Source organism: Helianthus annuus, chromosome 14 (genome assembly GCF_002127325.2).
Source record: "Helianthus annuus cultivar XRQ/B chromosome 14, HanXRQr2.0-SUNRISE, whole genome shotgun sequence".
NCBI lineage: Eukaryota > Viridiplantae > Streptophyta > Magnoliopsida > Asterales > Asteraceae > Helianthus > Helianthus annuus.
This window is the reverse complement of record NC_035446.2, coordinates 24,827,697-24,846,367: the sequence shown is the minus strand read 5'-3', so window position 1 is coordinate 24,846,367 and position 18,671 is coordinate 24,827,697. Positions and strand designations below refer to the sequence as shown.

Below are 18,671 nucleotides of genomic sequence, written 5' to 3'. Positions count from 1 at the left end.
CCCCTATAATTTTTTAATATATTTTGAAAGTGATTGTGAGTGAAGGAGAGAGAAAAGGTAATGATAAAGGTATAAAAAATATTATTTAATTGAAAAGGAGAGAGAAAATGTAGTGTTTTTTAGTATAATTTAAGGTGAAAATTTGATAGAATGGATGCGAATGCTCTTAGAAAAATTTAGAATAAGTTTATAACTATAATAAAAAAATAAGGTCGCACTAATTTAGAGTTTAACAACGCGAATTTGTATTTAGTTTAGTTTCAAAACAAAAAACAGAATTTCATTATTGTGTAAACCATTGTTTTATTGCAAGTTCCCATAATAAAACTTTTTGAGTAACTTTTTGCAAGTTCCCATGGATTTGATATTTGACGTGATCTTCATTTCACTGTTTTAGTTTCGTATGCACATTGATCATTTCTCTGCTTTTTAAGTAGCTTTTTTAATTTATCAAGGCGTCCCATGGATTTGAAATTTGAAGGCGTTCATGGTTTGAAGATGGCCGGCAATCGTGCACCTTTCACTTGTTTGAAGATGGCCGGGAGAGTTGAAAAAACTGCGATTGGAATTGATCTTGGAACAACATACTCTTGTGTGGCAGCCTGGTTTGATAAGCACAATCGTGTTGAGATCATTCCTAATCAACAAGGTAACAAAATTACTCCTTCATGTGTTGCGTGGGATGGTATGCAAATGTTAGTAGGTGAAGCTGCAAAAAATCAAATCACCAGGAACCCTAAAAACACTGTTTTCGGTAAGTTTCTTTAATCAACAACTTTCATATTATAGCCATTTCATTCATTTTGGTGAACTTTCCTATTAATGAACTTCAATATTCTAGCCATTTCATTTCATTCATTTAATGTCCAATCTCATATTAATTTGATGAACTTTAGTATTCTATTATAATCTCATAATTGATGGCATTTTGAAGCTTTGTGTTTTTACTATGAAATCTTATGTTTGATGAACTTCCATGTTCTATCTGTACGTCCTTCATCTTATATAACTCTTATATTTGATTAACTTCCATATTCTAGGTGCAATATATAAAACCCTTGTCATTCACATCTTATATAAATCTTATAATTGATGACATTTTGAAGCTTTGTGTTTTTACTATGAAATCTTATGTTTGTGAACTTCCATTCATCTTATATAACTCTTATATTTGATGAACTTTCATATTCTAGGTACAATATAAAAACCCTTGTTTACTTTCATATTCCTGATGCAATATATAAAACCCTTGTCATTCATCTTATATAAATATTATATTTGATGACATTTTGAAGCTTTGTGTTTTTACTATGAAATCTGATATTTGATGAAATTTCGTTTTCTAGGTGCATTATATAAAATAAAACCCTAGTCACTCCCTCACATAACGTCTATCTTTATATTTTATGACATTCTGAAGCTTTGTACTTTTTTAAATAATTTGCAGATGTTAAACGTTTGATGGGAGCTAGATTCAGTGATGGTGTAGTGCAGCAAGACATTGAAACTAGACCTTTTGAGGTGATTGAAGGCTCTGGAGATAAACCAATCATCGTATTTGAACATGAGTCAAACGAAAAGAAGTTTTCACCAGAAGAAATATCTTCGATGATTCTAAGAAACTTGAAAGAGGCTGCTGAAGCATTTCTTGGAACAACGGTTACTGATGCCGTGATAACCGTTCCTGCGTATTTTAATGACAAGCAACGTCAGGCGACAATGGATGCTGGTGTGTTGGCGGGCCTTAATGTCTTGCGCTTGATTAATGAGCCAACATCAGCAGCAATCGCGTACGGTCTAGACAAGAAGGTTGAGGCAAACTGTCCTGGAGAGAAAAATGTGTTTATATTTGATTTGGGTGGTGGAACCTTTGATGTGTCTCTTCTCAAGATCAACAAGGCTGGTACAATTACTGTTAAAGCAGTGGGTGGTGATACTCACTTGGGTGGGGAAAATTTTGACAAGTTGATGGTGAATCATTGTGTTGAAATCTTTTTGAAGAAAGAAAAAAAAGATGTGAGTGAGAATGCAAGAGCAAAGATGAGGTTAAAAGTTGCCTGTGAGAAAGCGAAGAGAGATTTGTCATCAACAATACAAACACCAATTGAAATCGATTGCTTGTACGAGGGAATTGACTTCTCAACTAAATTCAGCAGGGCAAAATTCGAGGAGATTAATGCTGGTTTCTTTAACATGTGCATTAAGCATGTGGCGACCTGTCTGAGAGATGGAAATATGCAAAAGTGCGATATTGATGATGTGGTTATTGTCGGTGGGTCGACAAGGATTCCCAAAGTGCAACAAATGCTGACGGAGTTCTTTGATGGAAAACCAACTTGCAAGAGCATTAACGCGGATGAAGCTGTGGCATGTGGTGCTGCGGTGTTGGCTGCAAACTTAAGTGGTTATGGGAACCAAAAGGTGAAGGATTTTGTGCTATTAGATGTGACCCCTCTTTCTCTTGGCATCAGGGTTAGTCGTGAGATTGACATGAGTGTTCTGATCCCCAAGAACACACCCATACCCACCATCAAGGAGGGGATCTATCATACATCCGTGGACAACCAAGTATCTGTTCCATTTAATGTATATCAGGGCGAGGGCAAGTATACCAAAGAAAACATCTTTCTTGACACTTTTAGCCTTGATGGCGTTCCAGCAGCCCCTAAAGGTGTAGAAAAGATCAAGGTTTGCTTTAACATGGATGCAAATGGTATTCTTTGAAAACCAAGTTAATCTCTTAACACCATGTTAGTTAGTTTAGAATAGATAGATTAGATTTATATTAAAGTGGCGGTTACAAGCGGTTATGAAACTAAGGGACTAAAGTTGACAACATGGAACTTGGTAACCACCATCATTTAGCGAAGAGGTGTGTCTCTACACACATCCCTCTGTGAATCGGTGCAAGGCAAAGAGAAGGAAGGGATGCGACGGTTGATCGAGTGGCTAAGGATCGACATACCTTTTCATCATTCAATCTCAACCACACAATCCAAGAGACATACCCTTTCACGAAGAGTTGTGTCTATTCATTCGTGCCTCTTAGAAACTATAAATAGAGATAGTTAGATTTCATTTTGTATTCACTACTCTCATTCGATTTGTATTGTATATACTCTTATTCGATTGTTATAAAGTTGTTATTATTCAAGTTATTCACGCTCGTTAGAGATCAAGATCCAAGTTCGGGCCAACAAAGTGGTATCAGAGCATCAGGCTCTAGGCGTGGGAATCGCAAGGCATCGCAGGGAATTCGCGATCAGGTTTCAATTTCGTTTAAATTCGCAAAGTTTCAATTTCAGGATTTATTTTCGGTTCTAGGAAGTCGGTTGAACCGAACGGTTAGGAATCTAGGGTTCGTTTGTTTTGATTCCGGGGTTATAGTGCGAATTAGTTTGATTTGGTTGTTTTGGTTATTACACGATTCGGGGAATCGGGGTTGTTAAGATATATTGAAACCAAAAGGAAAGTTTAGTAAAAGTGAAGATTATTCGGAAAGAAGATATGTCAGGAGCGACTGGGCAAAGTACGATAAATGGAAATTCTCTTTCCCAGTTTCAGTGTCCGATTCTGAAACCAACAAACTATACGGTTTGGGCTATTCGTATCAAGACGATTCTTGAAGCGAATGGTTTGTGGGAAACGATTGAACCGGCAGAAAATGCAACGGTAGACACGAAGAAAGATAAGTCTGCCATTGCATATTTGTTTCAAGCAATACCAGAGGACGTTGTATTGCAAGTTGCAAGTTGTAAGACTGCAAAGGAAATTTGGGAAAATCTAAGGATTAGACACGTTGGCGTAGATCGGGTACAAAAGGCGCGTATGCACACGCTAATGTCAGAATTTGAGATGTTGCAAATGAAGGATGACGACACTATTGATTCATTCACCGCAAAGATCAATAGTATCGTTACCCGAGCAACAGAAGTAGGATCGACTATGAGTCAACCGACTCTAGTACGCAAACTCCTAAATGGCGTACCGGATAGGTTTACTCAAATCGTTGCCTCTATGGAACAATACTCCGATATAGAAACCATGACGCTACAAGAAGCAATCGGAAGGTTAAAGACATATGAAGAACGTCTCAAGTTAAAGAAAGGAAATCAAGGAGAAAGCCAAGATAGGCTTATGTTTACACATCAGGATAACAACAGAGGAAGGCAATTTGGAAACCGCGGTCGTGGTAGGTTTAACCAGACGCGTGGAAATTGGCGAAACAACGGAAATAGGCAAAGTCCCAGAAACGAAGGATCTACATCAAGGCCTAGAAATGGAAATTCAAGAAACTGGAGGAAGTTTGCAAGAACCGACTTAAGTAAGATCCAATGTTTTAAGTGTCAAAAGTTTGGACACTACAGGAAGGATTGTTCTGAGAAAGACGAAGTGCAAGAGCATTCAAACCTCGTCGAGGAAGACGAAGCACCCGTATTGTTGATGACAATACAAGAAGAAAATGTTCAAGAAAGGGCTCTGCTAAACGAGGAACAGATAAAACCAGCAAGTTATGCCTCAGGAGATGAAAATCTATGGTACTTAGACAACGGGGCCAGCAACCACATGACAGGAGTGCGAAGTCACTTCAAGGAATTAGATGAAACGGTGACAGGGCAAGTACGTTTTGGTGATGGGTCACACGTAGAAATTAAAGGCAAAGGTTCAATACTACTGGAATGTATGAATCAAGAACAAAAGATTGTTTCACAAGTATACTACATTCCAAGTCTGAAGACCAATATATTGAGCCTCGGACAACTTACAGAAACTGGTTGCAAAGTGGTTATGGACGGAGACTTACTGACTATCCGAGATCGAAACAGAAAGCTACTAATGCGAGTCAAAAGATTGAAGAATAGGCTGTACAAGGTCAAACTGAAGACAGGAAAACCAATCTGCTTACTATCAAAGACGGAAGACATAGCATGGTTATGGCACGCGAGGTTAGGCCATTTACACTTCGACGCTATTAAAGAAATGACTCGTAAGAACTTGGTACATGGAGTTCCCCAAATAAGTCATGCTAGTCAAGTCTGTGACGCATGCTTATTAGGAAAGCATAGTAGGGCACCATTTCCAAATCAGGCAAAGTTCAGATCTTTAAAACCTCTGGACTTAGTCTATGGAGATTTGTGTGGTCCTATAACTCCACCAACACATGCTGGGAAGAAGTATATATTCTTACTTGTAGACGACTGTACTCGCTACATGTGGGCATATTTACTAACTTCCAAAGATCAAGCATTCGAAACATTCAAAGAGTTCAAAGGAAAGGTGGAAAAGGAAGCGCAGACCAAGTTAAAAATGCTAAGGACGGATAGAGGAGGTGAATTCACATCGGCTGAATTCAACAAGTATTGCAAAACAAATGGCATAGCAAGACAGCTTACAGCACCATACTCCCCACAGCAAAATGGAGTAGTAGAAAGGCGAAACAGGACGATGTTATCCACTACTCGCAGTATGTTAAAGGCAATGAACATGCCACAGAACTTTTGGGGTGAAGCAGTACGACATGCGATATACGTACTAAACAGGGTTCCGACAAAAGCCCTGGTGAATAAGACACCATATGAAGCACTGAAAGGAAGGAAGCCAAATCTAGAACATTTGAAAGTCTTTGGCTGCACTGCTTACGCTAAGGTACTACCACTTCAACAAAAGAAGTTAGATGATAGAAGCGCACCTATGGTTTATCTTGGAATAGAAGAAGGATCAAAGGCGTATAGATTATATGATCCAGCAAAGAACAAGATATGTGTCAGTAGAGATGTAAAGTTCATGGAGGGTCAACCATGGAACTGGGATAGTTATATGGAAACGGTAGATTCAGGGAATCCCGAATGGACGAACTTTGTCATTCATGAAGATGACATACCACCAGAGTTAGAAGAAAATGAGCCAAGTAGTCCAGGCAGTAGCGGACCAGACAGTAGCGGGCCACATCATGACGATTCAGGAGTAGATCAGACAGAAGAACAAGACTCCTATGTAACCCCGCCAGCATATTCATACAATCAGAACTCAGCATGAAATTCAAGCAACATACAAAATGGAGGTCCATCCACTTCTGAAAGTACAACAGGAAATATCAGCAATACTCCAGTAAGACTAAGAAGTCTCGAAGAACTGTATGACGAAACAGAAGAAATTCAGTTAGATCCACATGAATTATTACTCGCTGAAGAAGAACCAAGGAATTACAAGGAAGCATCTAGTGACAGAAAGTGGATTGAAGCAATGAAGGCTGAGTTAGACTCGATAAACAAGAATAACACTTGGAGCTTGACGGAATTGCCAAGAGATCACAAGGCAATAGGCCTAAAGTGGGTATTCAAGACTAAGAAAGATGCAAATGGAAATATTGTCAGACACAAAGCAAGGCTAGTTGCAAAGGGATATGTTCAGCAACATGGAATAGACTTTGACGAAGTCTTTGCACCAGTAGCACGTATGGAGACGGTACGACTAATGTTGGCTTTAGCAGCATATCAAGGTTGGGAGGTACATCATCTAGATGTGAAATCTGCATTCTTACACGGAGACCTCAAGGAAGAAGTTTATGTATCACAACCAGAAGGATTTATAAAGCCAGGAGATGAAGGAAAAGTTTACAGACTATCAAAAGCACTGTATGGATTGAGACAAGCACCAAGAGCTTGGAATACGAAATTAGATCAAACCCTAAAGTCACTTAACTTCAAGAAGTGCACTTTAGAAAGCGCAATCTATACAAGGACGAATGAAGCCTCTACACTAATAGTTGGAGTCTACGTTGACGACTTGATAGTCACTGGAACATCAAAGAAGGAAATAGACATCTTCAAGTCTCAGATGAAGAACAAGTTTGATATGAGCGATCTAGGATTGCTAGCATACTATCTGGGAATCGAAGTAATTCAAACAGGGGGTGAGATAGGCATCAAGCAGACAGGATACATCAATAAGATACTCAAAGACGCTGATATGTTATCCTGCAATGACACAAAGACACCCATGACTCCAGGAACTCAACTAACAAAGACTGAAGAAGGAGATCTAGTAGATGCAACACACTACAGAAGCCTGATAGGATCTCTCAGGTACTTATTGCATACAAGACCAGATCTATGTTACCCAGTCAGTCTACTTAGTAGATTCATGCAAGAACCAAAGGAGCAACACCTGAAAGCAGTAAAGCAAATACTACGTTACATCAAAGGAACTAAAGATCATGGAATCATCTACAAAAGACAAGGAGGATGTAAGATCACAGGTTATAGCGATAGTAGTTTTGGAGTTAATACAGACAAAGGAAAAGGAACAACTGGTCTGGTATTCTACTTTGGAGAATCACCTATAACCTGGTGTACACAAAAGCAACAAACAGTGGCACTCTCATCATGCGAATCAGAATTTATGGCAGCCACTGCAGCAGCATGTCAAGCACTATGGCTTAAAAGATTGTTAAGTGAAATCACAGGCTGGAAGGAAGAAAAGATAACACTCAGAGTTGATAACGTTTCAGCAATAGCACTCATGAGGAATCCAGTCTTTCACGGAAGAAGCAAGCACATTGATACACGCTATCACTTCATAAGAGAATGCGTGGAAAACGAAGATATCACTGTGGAGCACATAAGTGGAGAACTACAACGGGCAGATATACTAACAAAGGCACTAGCAAGGATCAAGTTTGCTACAATGAGGGAACTGCTCGGAATTCAAGATTTAAAGCAACTCATGGATGTTCGAGATTAAGGGGGTGAATGAAAACCAAGTTAATCTCTTAACACCATGTTAGTTAGTTTAGAATAGATAGATTAGATTTATATTAAAGTGGCGGTTACAAGCGGTTATGAAACTAAGGGACTAAAGTTGACAACATGGAACTTGGTAACCACCATCATTTAGCGAAGAGGTGTGTCTCTACACACATCCCTCTGTGAATCGGTGCAAGGCAAAGAGAAGGAAGGGATGCGACGGTTGATCGAGTGGCTAAGGATCGACATACCTTTTCATCATTCAATCTCAACCACACAATCCAAGAGACATACCCTTTCACGAAGAGTTGTGTCTATTCATTCGTGCCTCTTAGAAACTATAAATAGAGATAGTTAGATTTCATTTTGTATTCACTACTCTCATTCGATTTGTATTGTATATACTCTTATTCGATTGTTATAAAGTTGTTATTATTCAAGTTATTCACGCTCGTTAGAGATCAAGATCCAAGTTCGGGCCAACATTCTTAATGTTTCAGCTGAGGCGATATCCACTGGTAATAAAAGAAGTATCACAATTGCTAAGAGTGGAGATTTGTCCAAGGATGACATCAAGAAGATGGTGAAAAAGGCTAAGCAATGAGACGATTAAGTAGTGTTTCTTTTGTAAGGTGTTTCCTGTCAAATGTTGCCTTTAACTTGGTCACAAACAATGCAATCTTTTGCAAGGTGGTGTTTTGCTTTGCTACAACCATATTCAAGCAAATCTTTTTACATTGACTTGCATACTCTTCAGTCCTATTACATTGAACCGAAATCTAATATTTTTGACAACCATATATAATATATGATCATATTATAAGTATAAAAATATTTGACTCTCTTATTCAGTTCTAATCTACATGCATCGATTATCATGTGTGGTTAAGTAACCACTGAACTTTTTCCAACTAAAATCAGCTTTTTTCTTTTTCTTTTCATGTTGTGTAACTAGTTAATATGGTAATTGGGGTCATGTTAATTTTTTAGATCGGACAGTCAACTAAACAACTTAACAGTCAACTTACTCTATTATTAAGGTTTTCACCTGATAGATTTTTTTTTTTAAACTTCAACTTTCATAAAAAACACCAACAGGAAGCTATCTCCAAGCCAGAAACAGCAACCCAAACAAACAGAACCTTACATCAATTCAAATTTACACCACTCATCCCAAACCACCGAACCTTTTTTAAAACGATATCTATACCATAAAAAACCCAACACTTTGGCATCGGACACTACCTCTATAACATTATATCTCTTACTTTTAAAAATAACCTCGTTCCTTATCTTCCAAATTTTCCAACACGTAATAATGACAATCCCTGAAGCACTGTCTTCTTAACTTTTGATCCTCAGTTCTTTTATGAAGCTCTAGTAAATCTTTCACTAAGAAAGCAAAAATATTCGGAATACGACACCACATCAAGATGTAATGCCACACTCTTGTTGAAAAACCACATCAGTAAATCTTTCACTGACATGACAGATATTTAATTAACTTAAAAACTTTCTTCTATATTTTACAATTTTTGAAAGCAAATATTTTGATTGTTTAGTTTTTTTTAATTTTGACTGGTTATGGAAATTTGCATCTTTTGTTTGACTAGTTAGGGAGTGGGGGCGAGGTGGGTTCAGATAATACTAAAAAAAGAAAACAATTTTACCATTGGGAATATTCTAATAAAGATTAAGATTAGAGTTAACTAGAATTTACCCGTTGAGCGTTACTGCGGCATAAAAATTTAAGTTAATTCATTAATAGCTAAATGTATGGTTATATAACAAATCCGATGTTTACGAGGCAAGTAGATAAATGAGTGAAAAGAAAGATGAATGGCAAGGATACAAATTACACATATTTTGGTGTATTATACTTATTTTGGTGAAAAGAGAAAGATAAATGGCAAGGATACAAAAAATAGTTCCCTAAATACATGAATGAACTATTAAATCTTGAAGATTTTTAAAAAAGATTTTTTAAAGAATTTGAAAAGATTTTAACTGGATTTAAAGGAGCAATTAAATCAATGTGTATGGCATACTTTTTTGAATTAAATCAACCGATCAAATCTTCCCAGTTGATTTTCACAAGAATTTCTGATATACTTTCCTTTGGCTACACCAACAAACCACCGGGATCACAGGGATTTGAAATCCCTCTTCCATCATCCTATGTATTAAAATCAATTTGCCTAGCTGGCTTTCACTGTTGTAAACCCTGCACATATCCGGCTCTGCAAATAAGACTAGTGGGTATGGGGGCCGGCTTGGCCCGGCTTGGCCCGGCGCCGGACCCCCACACCGCCCCCCTGGCCCGGCTTCCATCAACATCGGCCACCCACAGCCGGGTGGGCCGAGCCTCATTCAAAAATCCGACCGTTAAAAAACGGCTAGTTTATTAAAAAAAAAAAAAAATAAATCAATTTCCTTTTAAATAAATACCACAATCCCAATCCTTTTTTAAACCAATTTCTCTCATTCTACTCCCATTCTTCTCCATTTCTCATCCTTTTTTATAAAAAAACTCTATATTTTTTATACCATTCTCTCCCAAACATGAATCCATTCAACCCAAACAACCCCAACCCGAACAACCCCAACCCGAATAATCCCAATCCGAACCAACCTAATTTTTTTTCTAGTCCCGCTTACACTCCGACTATGGATCCTTCGTGGGGGGCTTCGCAATTTCCGTTTTCGGGTTTCCAACAAACACCCAACGCCTTCTCACAAATGTCTCAACTACAACAAGTTCAACAATATCAAGCGCTCCAACAAATCATGCAACGCAACACGTTTGAACAACTACAATCCCAATCGCAACCCCCGGTTCAACTTGAAGATGATGATGAAGAAGTCGTCCCCGAATCACCACCGCAAGAGCTCACGCGCAAAAAAAAGAAAGGGAAGGGAAAGATGGTTGAACCCGAAAGAACAAAAATGGAAGCCGGATCCAAATGAGGTCGCAACGGCCAAACGCACTAAAACTTCCGAGTCCGGAAGCTATAGTGCGGGAGGCTCCACCGCTCGATGTCAAATTGACATAAACGACGACCCGGAAGATGACGAGGATGCGTTGCCCATTCACGAGTCGGAACGTCCCACCGGGAGGGACAAAGCAAAAAAAGAAGCGGCCGGAAAGCGTAAAGTGTCCGGCTCGAGTGGAGGTGGCGGCTCGAGTGGAGGTAGAGGCGAGAAGGCGTCGTCAAAAATGGACGACTTGATAAACGAATTCCGTTCGTTCAAAGAGTTCGCGACCGAAAAGTATAGTCACAAGAAAACCGTGTCGTCCGACTATGCTCGAGCGGAAGATTTTAGGATTATGCGGTTGGATCTCGAATCGGTTCCGGAGGATGAACGTGAGGTTTATCGGAGGATGAAGGAAGAGGTGAAAAAAAAATGGACGTCGTAGGTTTTAGGAAACGTAATTTTTTTTATTTTTTATTTTCGGTTTCTTTTTATTTTTTAGGAAATGTAATTTTTTTTTTTTATTTTCGGTTTCTTTTTTTTTAGGGAATGTAATTTTTTTTTTTTATGGAATGAAATTATTTATGTTGTTTGATGTGGTGTTTTTTAAATTTTATAAAGTTTTTATTATCTTGGTAATTAAATTAAACAATAGAAAATTATAAAATAATGAGGTGGGGCCCCATCCTCCATCCCCCTCCATCCCTCATTTGGCTCATCCTCCACGGGCCGTCTACGTGGCGCCTACGTGGAGGCTCATCCCCGTGGGGATGAGCCGAACCATACCCACTAGTCTAAGGTAACGCTTCACATCGATCAGCCTACATCTCTTTTTAACAGCAACTGCATGTATCATATATGCATGTGTGCATTTAGACAAAATTAATATTTATCAATACTGTTTTTTTTTTAAATAAATAATGAAATCCATATGCGTTCAATTCAATTAATATAATAAAGAGTAGAAGGGGTTAACGTGGTCCTAGTAGTTCTCAACTTACATTGATTCTCAAATAAGATATTCTTGTGTGTATGATTGAAGATGGCTGGGAGAGTCGAAAGAACTGCTATCGGTATTGATCTTGGAACAACATACTCTTGTGGCAGCCTGGTTTGATAAGCACAACCGTGTTGAGATCATTCCTAATCAACAAGGTAACAAAATCACTCCTTCATGCGTTGCTTGGGATGGAATGCAAATGCTAGTAGGGGAGGCTGCAAATGTTGGTTCAGGCCCCACTCTACACACACTACAAACTAACTATGTATCTATATGTATGTGATCACTTTGTAGAGAAAGAAAATATATTGAGAATGAAGAACCAGACTTCAATTTCGAATGAAAAGTGGGTGCAATGTTTATTAAACAAATGAGGCTTTTTATAGCCTTGTACATGACTGCCTACCTAGGAATTAAAAACAATAAAATAAACAAAGCTAATAAAACACATGCATAATAAAAGTTCAACGTAAAGTTCCTCCTTTTTAGCCACTACTCCAACGTTCACATCCCATAAACTCGGTCAACATGGACCACTTCTTTTTTCTTAATCCATTTACATGACCCGTGCAACCGATCCATAACTTCGACCCGTACCCGTACTCAAACCGAACGGACCCGAAACATCAAGATTATACCCAACATTCCCCCCCATAATCTTGATGTCGGTTATTTGCTACTTGCTTGCGTTCTTGCTTGCGCTCGATCTTTCTTATCTTGCTTTAACCGGAAACGGTTATCTTACTAAACTTGCTACTTTCTTGCTGCATTCAAATCCGTTCTTACTTGCTTCCAATCATCTTTCTTGCGAACTTTCTGTCAAAAGTTCGCTAGTGCTCTTGCTATACGAACTACTAAGGTTCGATTCTTTCTTGCTACCAATCGAATGAAATTACCAATCGATATCTGTTACTTTCTTTCTTTTTTTCTATGCGACGCCACTCTTTTTTTTTCTTCTTTCTTACGACGCCCTGTTATCTTATTTCTTTCGTTCTTGCTTATCTCGATGAGCCTTCTTTCTTTCGGTCTGCTGTGAACCCCTTCGGCCTCGGTCTCGGTCTTTGGTTCACACTTTCGGTCTTTTGCGGTTTGTCGGTCTATATCAGCCTTCTCTGTTTCCCACCGGAACTTTCTTTCTGGCAGCGGTCACGGTCTTCGGTCTTCTATGTCTCCCGTTGGAACAAGCTTTCCAACGGCGGTCTTCTTATCACTGGTTCCTCTTCTCAAGCGACGACGGTCTTGCAATTGCTGATGCTTTCTTTCTTCTGGCGAGTCAACGGTCTTCCTTTCACCCGTTTTTATTTGTCCGGCTCAGTCTCTTTCTTCAGTCTTCACTTTCTTTCGACAATCACTGGCTTGGTGGTGTGCTTCACTTGCTTAGTTGCTTGCTTATTTTCTCGACAGGGCCAACAACTTATTTCACCACCCAACTTGCCATGATCTAATTCTATTTCTTTCTTCTAACCATCCCTTGCTACTACTAAATCTTCTTGTTCTTTAGCGCTGCAGCCAAGGGCTGGCCCCTTTCTCGAAATCGACTCTCAAAACGGCACACTTTCTTTAACCTCCGCTCTGATAGCAAATGTTGGTTCAGGCCCCACTCTACACACACTACAAACTCACTATGTATCTATATGTATGTGATCACTTTGTAGAGAAAGAAAATATATTGAGAATGAAGAACCAGACTTCAGTTTCGAATGAAAAGTGGGTGCAATGTTTATTAAACAAATGAGGCTTTTTATAGCCTTGTACATGCCTGCCTACCTAGGAATTAAAAACAATAAAATAAACAAAGCTAATAAAACACATGCATAATAAAAGTTCAACGTAAAGTTCCTCCTTTTTAGCCACTACTCCAACGTTCACATTCCATAAACTCGGTCAACATGGACCACTTCTTTTTTCTTGTTCAATGATCCATTTACATGACCCGTGCAACCTATCCATAACTTCGACCAGTGCCCGTACTCAAACCGAACGGACCCGAAACATCAAGATTATACCCAACATTCACCCCTTAATCTTGATGTAGGTTATTTGCTACTTGCTTGCGTTCTTCTTGCGCTCGATCTTTCTTATCTTGCTTTAACCGGAAATGGTTATCTTACTAAACTTGCTACGTTCTTGCTGGATTCAAATCCGTTCTTACTTGCTTCCAATCATCTTTCTTGCGAACTTGCTGTCAAAAGTTCGCTAGTGCTCTTGCTATACGAACTACTAAGGTGATCGGAGTGTCGCGCTTCGGTCAAAGATAATATTTATAATCCCAATTTACCCTTAATTATGTGTTAGTGGTAGCAAGGGGTCGAACCACGAAGAGTATGTGGTTTGTGTGTGGATTCGATTGAATTAAAACAATTGTCACGATTTATGAAGCTTGCTAGAATAATTTTGAGTTTTCGTTTAATTGAAAGATGTGAGTTTAAACTAAGTGAATAGATTAAATTGATTAACAACTAAAGATTAATGATTACGAGAAAATTGGTTACTAGAACAATAATAAGAAAAAGGAATCACACCCGGTTTCGGTAATTGCTAACTTAGGATTTCTACAAGTTTTAGATTCAACTCAAATGCATTTGATTAACGGATTTAGTGTACCGTGACTTAGGTGCTAATAGCCATCAACGTCCCGAAGAACGTACAAGAATACACTTTGTAATCAACATAAGTAAATCCTAACAACGACAATGCACAATTACACATCACCATTTCGCAAAGTCATAACTTTTAACATCGTTCGACAATTTACGAATTCGCAACAAATGTAACACTATTGTCAAAAGTTTCAAAAATCAAACACAAATTGTCACAAAGTTGAAACAAGAACAATTCGAAACCCTAAATTAACAACTACCTACGTCGGGGTAAAACCGAGATGATTAGCCGCTCATGGTTGAAGAAGCTTGATCACCGGATGTTTGGATCTTGATGAAGATCATCTTGAAGCTTGAAATATGGAGGATTGGTGGATGGTGAAGGTCTTGTGATGGATGATGATGAATGGATGGATAAATGATTGATGGCTATGGTTTAGAATCAAGATTGAGAAAATGATGAAATCCTCTTTATTCCCGGTTGTAATCTTGATGATGGATGGAATAGTAGGTGATTGGTGATGTTAGATGGCCCCAAGAATGATTTCAAAACTCAAAAAAAAGTGTAACTTCCGAAATCAATGGCCCCTTGACCAATAAAATCGATTCCAAGCTGAAAACCAAAAAATTCTCGTTCTGGTATCCTGTTGCCCGTCGCCAACGGGCATGACCCCGTCGCCGACGGGGTTTTCTGGAGCCCGTCCGGGACGGGTTATACCTCGTCGCCGACGGCTTCTTGAACACCCATTTTCCATTTTTCACCGCACTCCCGATTGATCCGTAATGCGTCCCGGTGCTCCGGTTTTCGACCCGGTGACTCGTAAAGCTCCCGAAAAGCTCCTTAAACTTCGTTAAACCTACATAAACACAAATCTAATTAAAAGTAGGCCATTCAAGATTAAAACTCATATAAAAACATAAAGTTATACGATTACGGGCATCGGTTTTCAACCACGTATCACATCCCCACACTTATCTTTTGCTTGTCCCCAAGCAAATCTGTTTTTCACTTTCACGTGGGTCGAACAACGAACACACTCCCCATTCCCGAGACAAAGGTCAAACTCTTTACAATTTCCACTTATTTACCGGTTAAGTGACAAATCACATATAGTAATGGTTATCCAAGATTAACCCGCCCGTAAAACTAACAAATCATGCATATCCCTCACAATGTTCTCTCCACTCGACTTATAATTTGGCTAATGTATTAGCACTTCAATCGATTAATCACTCAAAACCGATTAGAATATGTATCCGCATAGGCTTGCAACTCAATCATTCTCCACCACCGATCACGAATACTAAGCACAAGTCAAAAGGTCTTTGAAGGGTTGTAACGGGGCTAGGTTAAGGGTAGGGAATGGGATATTTTAAAGTGGCTAAGGTGATGAAAATTCGATCTTTATTACAACGCAACTATTCTAAACTCAAGTAAACTATAAACATCAACTCCAAGGCAATGATTTTCGCCTTTTATTCAATAACTAGAAACACATATTTTTGGATTTTTCTCAATGATTTTCCATTCTTTTTCACAACATTTTCTGATTTTTGTCTTTTTTTTTATATCACAACTATACAAATTAAACTCCTATAATCGAATTTTCATCACATGGGTTTAAAAAGAAAACGCTTATGGTTATGGGCTAAATGGGTTGTCAAACGAAAGGTTTAGGCTCAAAGTTGGCTACTAGGGGATAATTTTTGGGTAAGGATATAAAAATGGTGTAAAAGGAAAAGGTTTGCCTAATGCCTTAATCATTCTCGTGCTTGTATTCGGTCTATGGTCTCGAACGTATCAAAAGTTGCAAGTTCTACAATACGCGACTAATGGTCCACTTAAACAAAGAAACATGTAAATGCAAATCTATGATATAAAAGTGGCTCAAACCTCACGTATAGGGGTATGATATGTGATATGCATGATGTACTAGTTTCTTAGGCGGATTATTCCCAAATAACCACCCGCTAAATACCCGTCATGCTATTAATTTGAACTTGACCATGACAAAAGACCAATTGGGTTGTGTCATCCCTCGTTGACTTGGTTACTTGTGCTTTTAAGATCGCTTTTGAAACAAGAAATTTTTTAAAATTTTTTGAAATTTTCCCCCATCCCCACACTTGAGGTAAACATTGTCCTCAATGTGTAGTATTTAAACGAATGGGTCAAAATTGAAAAACTTATACTACTCCCCCATCCCCACACTTGAGGTAAACACTGTCCTCAATGTGTAGGAACTAAAGTTGTTAAAAATGCACAAGGGATGTGACACGACTAACCTTCCCAACATTTCACCCCGGAAAATAAAATACAAAATACAATCCACTTATTACTAACTAAGAATCAAAGTAAAAGGAAACACATGCACCTGATTCTTGTCGCTTGATACTCATATCTCCTTCTTCTCTTCATAAAAACGGTTGTCCCACGAACATGTTGTACCTACAAATTCTAATCCTTGTGTAGAAGCATGCTTCTCACAACCATCAAAATTTGTTAGTTACCTAGTTCTACCCTTTTTATGAACACATTACCAAGCCGTGCGTTATTTCACTTCGATTTATGTGGAAAATAATTTACAACAACAACAATCCTAAATCACTTTCGTAGGAATCACGGTTGCATTTAGCGTATGCAACAAGCCTTTTTAAACCCCCCAATAGCTTGGGAGGACGAGTAGGTCTCGTGAGGGTTATATAGGGAACACACCCACAACGTTCATTTAACTAGGCAGAAAGTAAATAAAAACGATAAAGAAATAAAGGACCAAAGTATACAACAACAACACAAAACATACCATACCTCTACCGCTGATATCGCTCGTTGGGGTCAACTGGCGGGTTTGGCTGGTATTGATAACCAGTGAGGGCCTCAAACATCTCCCTATAGTTATCGAGTGGACTCTGCTCCCCTTGAGGTGGTGGTTGGTAAGGAATCGGGATAAAGCTGGAGCCTACCGCTTCGGGCCATTGAGGAGTCGGATCGGATGGGCCTTGTGGGTGGGGAAGGTCGGGGTAATTGGTCCATCCCGAGTGTTCGGCATATGGGAGACCAGCTTGATAGTCTCTTTGGTGTCGCTCCTAATCGTGGAGCACCTTGGCATTATTAATAGCCATTTGGTGAGAGACATACAAGGCACACCAGCGGCGTCGTTCCAATTCTTTTGCTTCATTATGACGCCTTGTCTCTTCTTCCTCCCATGCCCGTCTTCGGGCTGCCTCATCCTCTTGCATCTTCACCAACTGTTCCATGTGCGACCTCTGCATTGCTTGGAACAGTTGTTGCTCCTCCACAAACTTATTCATTCTCTCCCGATGGGCTGCTTGAACTGCCCAATACTCCTGCATTTGGGGTCCCTGTGCCTCCTCCCAGGCTTCCCTCCTTCGGTTATACTCTCGGCCTTCACCTATGCATGCAGAGACATTGTCATATATCTCTAGCTGCCCCCGATCAAAATTTTTGTAGGAGGGCACCCGTCTAATGTTCACAAAGCCCGCCACATCTACATTAATTTCCCTATGCGTCCTCATGTATCTTTGTCTTGGTCTTTGTGGACCGGAGGGCTCAGTTTCCTCCTCTTCATCACCCATCTCTTCATCTTCTCTCGATTCCGGTTGTGCCCCTGAAGTAAGAAACTCATACTTATGACCCATCCTGTCAGTCACAACATACTTGTTCCCTGAGAGATTAACCTCTATCTTCCAGTTCTTCTTCATGGAGGCCTTGTTAATTTCCTCCAACGGTTTAGTTACCCATAGTAATTCCGGTAGTAGGCAATTTTGTTGAACGATCATGGCACTAATGAGGCGTGCGTATGGAATAAAACGCCTCTGGGACGACTCCCGAGTAGCCCACGTATTCATCATCACTATGTGTCTCCATGACAATGTAGGGGTCCCGTATATCAAACAATGCACCACCGTACTACAGTCACTCGCTCTAACACCTCCACGATCACCAAACCTCACAAAAATGTTCTCAACAGAAATCCCTTGGAGAATCTTTCCCTCAATCGTCATTTGATTTCTCTTTGCTTCTCCTCCGCTGTTGTAAGGTAAGACAACCGCTATCATTTGGTCGGGGTCATTACCGTTCATATGATTATCCAAAAATCACTCAATGGGTGGGTAATCGTATGCTTACACTCCCAAGGAGTCAAAACGTGCAATACAATTCATTGTTTCGAAGGACATTGTCATGTTCCCTCGACTTGTCTTCCCCACCAATTTCCACTGCGATGGAGGTTCATTTTTGTTCATGAGCTTCAAAGTGGATAACCATTCACACACCTCCGCTAAATACACCCGGGAGGTGTTGTCTTCATACCAGTCAAGGACTCTTTCCCA

General features: G+C 39.4%; 1 protein-coding gene across 1 annotated transcript; it reads left to right on the top strand.

The window, feature by feature from the left end:
• Window positions 1–534: 534 nt before the first annotated feature.
• On the top strand, window positions 535–2,724 carry LOC110908257 (heat shock cognate 70 kDa protein). Its single transcript, XM_022153172.2, has 2 exons — window positions 535–754; window positions 1,448–2,724. Exons 1-2 carry the CDS (start codon window positions 535–537, stop codon window positions 2,722–2,724), a joined length of 1,497 nt encoding a protein of 498 aa, XP_022008864.1.
• Window positions 2,725–18,671: the final 15,947 nt, after the last annotated feature.